This window comes from Brassica napus, chromosome C5 (assembly GCF_020379485.1).
Source record: "Brassica napus cultivar Da-Ae chromosome C5, Da-Ae, whole genome shotgun sequence".
Classification (NCBI taxonomy): Eukaryota; Viridiplantae; Streptophyta; class Magnoliopsida; order Brassicales; family Brassicaceae; genus Brassica; species Brassica napus.
In genome coordinates this window covers 51,583,707-51,591,995 of record NC_063448.1, presented here as the reverse complement: position 1 = coordinate 51,591,995, position 8,289 = coordinate 51,583,707, and the positions used below count along the sequence as shown (strand labels likewise).

Genomic DNA, 8,289 nt, shown 5'->3' with positions numbered 1-8,289 from the left:
TTAGAGTCACTATAAGTTTTTCTCATTCCCAAAACTCCAAATGCAAAAGTTACAACGTTGAAGAAAGACACAACTTATAATGTTTTAGAAGCAACATGAAAGATAAAATGGAACGAGACACAACTAACTTCGAAGAGTGAACCCAAGAAACTACCAGAGTCAAGGGCACAACTTGAACCATTAGGAAATCAAAGTCTTCTTCCTCTACGTCCACCCTTTCTACGTGTACTGTCGGTGGGAATTGGAGTCACATCCTCTGCAAAATACATTCAACAAAGACTCCTCTCAACCAAAACGCACAATTATCTTAAAAAAAGAGGGTTCAGTTTCTTTCTTACCTATACGACCAATCTTCATGCCAGAACGAGCAAGGGCTCTGAGAGCAGACTGAGCACCAGGGCCTGGAGTCTTGGTTTTGTTTCCTCCAGTGGCACGGAGCTTCACGTGCATCGCGGTAATGCCAAGCTCCTGTCAAATACAGGATTGTAAAATTATTAGGATAATCATTATTAAAAAAAAGCATGGATCCTGAAAAAGTTTGCAGACCTTGCATCTCTGAGCAACATCTTGAGCAGCAAGCATAGCAGCATAAGGAGAGGACTCGTCGCGGTCAGCCTTGACCTTCATCCCACCGGTGATACGAACGAGGGTTTCTCTTCCCGAAAGATCAGTCACATGCTGCAAGCAAAATTAACAACAGAGTCATCATATATGCTGGTGCGTTATAGTAATATAACATCCAGAGGATAACTTACAATGAAAGTGTCATTGAAAGATGCAAAGATGTGAACAACACCGAACACTTGCTCTCCGTCACGAACAGCGGGTCCGAGAGTGACGGTTTCCTCCTTGGGCTCTCTGGTCTTTCTCCTCGACTATAAAAGATCAAAACAGATATGAAGAAACAGGTATTAGTAAATTCATCTAACCCCCAATAACCATCGCTACTCTACATAACGATTCAGAAACTCACAATCATGTCACTCCCAGCACTAGATATCAAGAGAAGAATCTAACAAGTTTATAGATAGCCTAAGCGGAATCTAAAAATAATCTGATCCTAACAAGTTTATCAATTAGTGATTGGAGAGAAAGAGCTTACCATGTTCAACAATGGATGACGAGAGACGAAATGCTAGGGATTAAGGACGCTCGTCTCTGGAAGCTGTGGCAGTGGCATACTCTCGGCGCTGCAAATCAACTTTATAGATTAGGGTTACGTCGAAACCACTGTGTCAATTGACGTGATTACCCTCACCTCTTGGCTTCGCTGCTACGTCGTCGTTTCGTTATCATGCCAAAAAACAAAATAATAAAAGAAAATCATATTCCTAGTTACGTTTGTCGTTTGATTTGATGGTCGTGTGGAGTGAAAACACTAATCAAAAGAATTTTTCTGCGGCTGCACCGAACAACAAAACGAATATAACGCAGATGCACAAACTGTCTTTAGGATCTTGTTTATTTTGATGATATCTTTTGAGTGTTCTCTCGTGCCTTGTTACGGCACACTCGTTTTTCTGCGACTCTCTACCGTATGTAGTATATGTTCTAATCTCCTTCCAACAAATGATAGTTTAAAGTTGCATCATCGTCGCTTGTTGTAGATTCGTAAGGAAACACTTGTTTTTTCTATCGTTTTAGTGTTTCTAAAATGTTTATTCTTTGTGAAGTATGATTGCCTCCCATATGTTTTATTAAGTTTGAGTGGTTGTGTTGTATGGGAGTAGTGTACCCAAGATTATGTATGCTTCCATGTTTGTTCTGTTAAAAGGCTCATTCATTCGGTGCTTTGTCGCATTTGCTTGTGATTGCCAAACTTCTGGTTGTTAAATATGTTTTGTTGCGGTTTCAATCACGGGCGTTAGACCAGTACTTGTGCTCTCTACTTTCCAAAGCCTCATTTCACTTCTTAGCATGATTGGCGTTGAGTTTCAAAGACTACTCAGCGACACTAATTGTTGTTTATGTATTATGTTTGCTCCCAGGGGCGAAGCTACCTTGGCGCCTCTGGATGCAAGTGCACCCGTAATATTTTAAGAATTATCATGTTACATTGAACAATTATGTTAAATTAGCTCAATTGGTAGAGAATGCACCCAGTAGATTTTGTAGTAGGGTGTTCGATGCAACCCACAATCACGTTAATTTCCATACATAATATATTTTATCACTACTATGCATCCACTAACTTTTTCCCTTGCTTCGCCCTGTTCGCTCCTATCTGATGGTGTTGTATCTCATTGTTCTGTTTTGCTATGGTAAACAGCAAATGTTTTAATCGGTTTAGTTTTGTTATTGCTTGATGTAAACAATTTCTCCAGCTATGTAGACTAATGATTTATATAATTTAGTGTTACACTAAGGCTTTGAATGGTGACCAAAGAACGAAAGGAAACACTGAATTCCCTATCATTCCCAAAAAAATTCACCATTCGCAAAAAATAGTTTTTCTTTTTTGTTCCTCTCCATTCCTTTTTTTTTGTAGAGATATATAGAATAAAAACATTCCTTGTTAAATTTGATAAGAAACAAACATTCCTTTTCATTCCTACCATTTTATTCCTATACGTTCATTTTCTATTCGTTCCTCGTGTTCCCGAAAAGATCACCAGTCGGAGCCTAAGATTGTATTCCAAATAAAAAATCTTTAAGTCGAATGTGGCCGCAATACCAAAACGATTCTAATATGAAATTCACTAATATTTTGAGTCTTTGGGTAGCATCAGTTCTCAAACGGCAAAAGAGAACATTTAGTAAAAACAATGCAGACTTCATCCAAGATTTCTTCGAGGAGCAGATGACAAAAGATACTTTGGCGGTGACACAAAACAACAGCACATCTTTCCGATTTCGTATTTTTCTTGAACACTTGGCGAACAGCTTGCTCTCCCACAGTGGATACTTAGCTGGTGACACCAAAGCAGCATACAATATTTTTTTTGCTTCTCGTTTATACAAAATTATATCTAGTTTTGCAAATTTATATTCACTGGATTGTTTTAAACTTTCTATTCGGCAGATCAGAACAAATAATATCCCACTTACTGTCCTTGTCGACCTACATTTTTCTTAACCTATGTTTTGGTGGTAAAGAAAGACCACTAAGAAAGATTAAGTGGAAATATATTTTGTAATTTAGGCATATGCTCATTTTTGTTACAATTGTAACTAATCTTTGGGGTTTAGGCATCATGATATATATACAGATTTTCGACCAAAAAAAAAAATATATACAGATCATGACACAAAATATACAGATCATCACACTTAATATCTTTTAGACTTACTAACCTTCAGAAAACTATTTTATTCTTTCTCTATACCACGATCATTTGACGAAAGATAACAATCTCTTTTATCATTCGTTGAGCATGTGTATTAAATTTGAGTAACATGTTACTCTGTTGTCCGATTAGAAGTGTTTTCTTTACTGTCCGTGACTACGGTGTATATTTCTACATCAAATTCACAGCTTGGGAAAAAATAACCCATACACTATCGGCATAAAACGAGAAAAGAAAATAAATTGGGTTTAAAAACCTGGGAAAAATATTGGGAGGAACGGGAGTGTCAGATAAAAATTGCCAAATTTAGTGTTGTGTGCTCATAATGAAACCATTCGCACATCTAATTGAATCATCACTCACAATCCATTCCTCCAATTTACAATAGAATTAAAAAGAAAAAAAACAAAGAAGATGACGGCGAAGTCAGATCAATAATTGCCAAATTAAGTTTGTAAGCTCATAATGAAACCATTCGCACATCTAATTGAATCATCATCCTCGCCGTTTCCAGATCAAATAAAACACCAAAGAATCAAGAAACGCTTTCACAACAACAGAACAAAACCAAGATTAAACAACAACGAAGCCTTTTTTTTTTAAGAACAACGAAACTTATCTAGCAAAAAGACGAAACCTAAATTGCAAAGACGAACACTAGTAGACGGCTAGACCGTTTGTGAGAGATTAGGGAAGATCCGCAAGGATATATATACATGCAGTGTGTGAGGGTGAGTTCTACGCTTTTACCCTTATCGGGCTCAATATTAGGGCCCATGGGCTTTTTTATCCACGAGGAAATAATGCTATATTATGTTCCTTGTCTGTGAGTACCATCTCCTTATTGATAAATGACATTGGTTCCTTGTCCGTGGTAAACATCTCCTTAGAACAAGTTTAAGGCCACACCCATTATAGACTTGTACTCAAACAATTTGGACAAAGTTGAGTCTTTGTTACTTGTTACAAAACTTATAAAGAAAAACACAAAGCATCACATTAACTACGATGAATAGATTTTTACAGAGACACTGATTGATACACAAAGCTTTACAAAAGGAGAGAACACAACACATCACACTTCAACTCTCTCCTCTCTCTCTTTCTCATGCGAGTCCAATTAGTAAATAACATACAAGAACTTATCTGTTACCAATCATCATCCAGGCTAGCCCTGTGAAAACACATGACGGTGCATATGAATATGAAGAACGATGTGAATTCTATCAGCATTGCACCCGTCTCGATCATTCCTGCATGCCTTAAAATGATTGGAATCGCCAGGCTTCCCACCGTTGATGCTCCTGTCAAGAACTTCGCTGCATCTATCCACCTGCGTTTTAACAAGGAGCAAACTTGGCGACTGATTGAATGTTCTGTAATTTTTTGGATTAGTGGTGAAGGCTAAAGTTAACTCACCCTCCACCATCTCGACTAATTAGGAATTGTGTTGAGCCTCCTCCAAAGAACATGCATGGCATAGGCACAACCACATACATGAGTGCTGACAGCATTGGCCACCAGTTACTATATATCGCGCAAGCCTGGCCATTAGACCCAACAAAACGCTCAGATGACTAGAGTCTGTGTTGCTCATACAATCCAGTAAGATGAGAATCATATGATAAACTTATCAAATACGAAAAATCTGACAAAACTTGCTTCCCTTTGTCGAATTGCAAAAGAAAAACTAGACACTTAAATCAATCAGGAGGGAAGGTGTTTGGATTTGGAGAAATTATTCAGAAAGTATAAAGTCATTAGCAAGTCAGACATTGCCCTCATAGAGGTTGCAGTTGAGTTTTCCATCTTAGCATAAACTAAAGTCGACGTTGGCTAGCGTGGGAAGGTGACAAGGGATAATTATTAGAAAAAAAGTGTCCCACATCGGTAATTGGAAGGGATTCTAACTAATATATAAGATAGATGGACCATTGGTCTGGTAACAAGTAGAGTTGATATATATAATCATACCAGGATCTGTAGGAGGATACTTGATGAAAACATGAAGGCAAGTCCAGCAAGTCTGTGTAACAAGAAAGATAATTCTATAATACACTATGTAACAACAAAAGCCAACATAAAAGGGGTTTCGAGTGTGAAAACTTACACTGTACCAAAAACATCAATTTGAGCATTCCAGAAGATATCCGCATCAAGCAAGGAGAGATTGAAGGAAAGTGGGAATCAATATCGAATTTGATCCCGATTCTGTCAGGGAGATAATAAGAGAGAGAGCCGAGAGAGAGGTGATTTTTTTACCTTCGATAGTCATCGGCATGTCGGCGATTGAGGAAAGTTGTGGCTAACGGAGGTCGACTGTTGACCGATCGCCGGCGACGGTAAAAAAGACGGTGAGATTTCGTGGTTACCTAGAGAGAGAGAGAGAAGGAAGGAGATGGACTCGGGGATTGGGAGCAACACCGAAACACAATGTCTAACCCGAACCAACACCCGGTCAAATTTGATTTTCTCATTGATTGGTTCTAATCTTACTTTGATCATGATATTCAATTTTGGATATTACGATATCTTCTTATTATTCTATTAAAAACTACAAAATAATACTTATCTAATTTTAAGTGATTCTTACATATTTTCATTCATTTTTTAACTAATTATAACCACTTTATTTATTTATTTTTTAATTAATTTTGACTATATTTATTACAGAATTACAAAACATAATTATTATATATTTTACATTCATTTTTTCATTTTTTTCAAACTACTTCATTAATTACATTTATCATAATAATTCGACATAATTCATTTTATGTATCAACCATAATAATTTCTTAGGTTGTTACTCCATTTCGTGACAATGTGACAAGAAGTCAAACCGGTAAACAAATATATATTTTTTTTTACATAATTAGTTATACAAAGATATTCATAGTTTTTTGTATTTTAAAATTAAACTCGGTTCGCATATAATAAAATTTCTGGACGGAGTTCAAATCAGATTCTTACAGGTCCATGTAGGTTTATTGGAACCTAATATTAGACAAATAATCCATATGTTTAAAAAGTCGCTAAACAATTTTACAAAAAAAACGAACATCTACGTGGACGCGGATCAAGCTCTACTTCAATTTAAAATTATTACAAACTATTATACACTCGATCTGTGGAAATACAACTTAAAAAGGGGGGGGAGGGGGAGCAGACATATAATAAATTTATATTCGGGTGTGCAACTCTTTATCATCATTCATCTAATTAATACTCCTTCCGTTTTATTTTACTTGTCGTTCTAGATTTCGACACACAGATTAATAAAACATTTAATTTTTTTTTATTTACTAGATAAAAACATCATTACCAATACACCTAACCAGATTTCAACCAATAGAAAAATAGTTTAGAATAAAAAGTCAATAAATTTTGTATTGAAATCATAAAACGACACTAATTTTGAAACGAAAATTTTACTCTAAAACGACATCTAATTCGAAACGGAGGGAGTAGTTTTGTTTTGTTGTTTTGCTTTGTTGTTTTGCTTTACAGACCGAAATGTTGGTGCATTAGTCACACTTTATAAATCATACTACAATTTTGGTTTGTCAAGATTGTTGAGCCCTATTACACAAAAGGATTCGGTATACAAAGTTCCAGAGAGAGAAAGTAGATCTACTTTGGGTCTGGCGTACGGCCGGCGCGTGAGCGAGCGTGCCGTCGCCGGAGCCCTCTGTTCTTCGTTAAGATGCTCTTACTTTGGTTCTCCTTCGCCTGCTATCCCCGATCGCCTTGTCTGAACTCTTGTCCAGCTCCCAACCGTCGTCGTCAACTCGGGGAGTGAACCGACATCGATGGTGGCTAAGCGGCTGGAATAACGACGCGGTCGTGTGGAGGGTTTTGGTGTGGTGAAGTAGGCTTGTCAGTTTAAGTTTCGAATCCGGGAGGTGGAGGCTTATCCAGCTCCGTCGCCGCCGGCCTAGTCTCCGGGAGGTGGGGGCTTCTTCAGCTCCGCCAACGCCGGCTTTTGTCTCCGGGGGGTGAAGGCTTTCATAGTCTTGCGTCGCCGGCTTTAGGTGTTTCAATCTTTTAGTGGGGTAAGGGTTTGTTCCCGATTCTGGATCGGGGGTGGTTATTGGTTCATGGTTCCTGTGGTTCGCGGTTTTGATCTGCTGGATGAGATCTCGATTTAATCGATGAAGCTCTCCGATGTTAAGAAAAAGCGTGAATGAAGAGAGATGGTTCGTGGTTTCAACTCTATGGAGAGGGTGTTTGGGAGGCTCGGGAAGAGATCTCCAAGTTGATTTGATGGAAGCTCGACGGTAATATGAGCTCCGATGAAACGAGGGTTTCAGTGGTGCTGCTCTCGAAGCGGCGACGGTCAAGTCGAGGCGAACGGGATGAGATGGTGAATATACGAACATGTGTCCGGCCTCCTTGACGCATGGGCCTGCAAGCAGGTGTCTGGTTTCCAGCTGTTTGGGCCTCAGACTTTTTTGTTTATTTTGTTGCCCTTTGGTTTGGGCTTTATGCTTAGTAGTTTGGGCTTCGGCTTTGTAGTACTAGGTCTTCGGTCTTTTAAATTAATTAAAATATTGACAGAAAAAAAAACCAAATTTTAGCAATACACATTGTTATGTTTTTTTTTCAGTTAAAGTATTTTTTGTGGGTTTTAAATTGGAGTGGCGACACATTGACAACATCAACATCAACACAAAAGCAATTGTTGGTTCCTAGCTTCCTACATAACATATGGTGTTGTTTAAAAAGTTGTTTGTTTTGTTCATGCAGTAAATAAATAGCATAATGTTTTTTTGACTTTTAACCAAAACAAAACAGCATGGTCCAGTTATTATTACACACTGATTTGACATTTAGTTTGCAAATCACTAGGAGACAAAGTGATCGCTAAACCAAAGTAAGAACGCGAATGCAAAACGCAAGTGGGCCGACACAATCCTAACTATTTCGACGCCCACTTGTGCCACCTTCTCTGTTCATTGCCCACTCTTTTTGCACGCGAAGAGTAAATTCTAACAATTCA

At 38.0% G+C, this 8,289-nt stretch overlaps 2 protein-coding genes and 2 non-coding genes across 5 annotated transcripts; all 4 read right to left on the bottom strand.

The window, feature by feature from the left end:
• On the bottom strand, nt 1-1,251 carry LOC106452480 (40S ribosomal protein S14-2). The gene is made up of 5 exons (XM_013894615.3): nt 1,103-1,251; nt 756-875; nt 547-678; nt 339-468; nt 1-256 (listed from the first exon to the last, which is right to left on the bottom strand). The coding sequence occupies exons 1-5, from the start codon at nt 1,103-1,105 to the stop codon at nt 189-191; spliced, it is 453 nt and encodes a 150-aa protein (XP_013750069.1). The 5' UTR covers nt 1,106-1,251; the 3' UTR covers nt 1-188.
• A 2,312-nt stretch (nt 1,252-3,563) lies between these two features.
• LOC125588197 lies at nt 3,564-3,658 on the bottom strand. The gene has a single exon (XR_007324589.1). It is a non-coding gene; the product is annotated as a small nucleolar RNA Z266 (small nucleolar RNA).
• Nucleotides 3,659-3,703: 45 nt separating this feature from the next.
• Nucleotides 3,704-3,796, bottom strand: LOC125588196. Its single transcript, XR_007324588.1, has one exon. It is a non-coding gene; the product is annotated as a small nucleolar RNA Z266 (small nucleolar RNA).
• Nucleotides 3,797-4,262: 466 nt separating this feature from the next.
• LOC106452484 (vacuolar protein sorting-associated protein 55 homolog) lies at nt 4,263-5,781 on the bottom strand. 2 transcript variants are annotated; one of them, XM_013894619.3, is made up of 4 exons: nt 5,550-5,781; nt 5,262-5,313; nt 4,707-4,831; nt 4,263-4,620 (listed from the first exon to the last, which is right to left on the bottom strand). In XM_013894619.3, exons 2-4 carry the CDS (start codon nt 5,292-5,294, stop codon nt 4,437-4,439), a joined length of 342 nt encoding a protein of 113 aa, XP_013750073.1. In that variant the 5' UTR covers nt 5,295-5,313; nt 5,550-5,781; the 3' UTR covers nt 4,263-4,436. The 2 variants fall into 2 exon arrangements, with proteins under 2 accessions (XP_013750073.1, XP_013750074.1); XM_013894620.3 differs by having other exon boundaries at nt 5,398-5,755.
• Between the last annotated feature and the right edge of the window lie 2,508 nt (nt 5,782-8,289).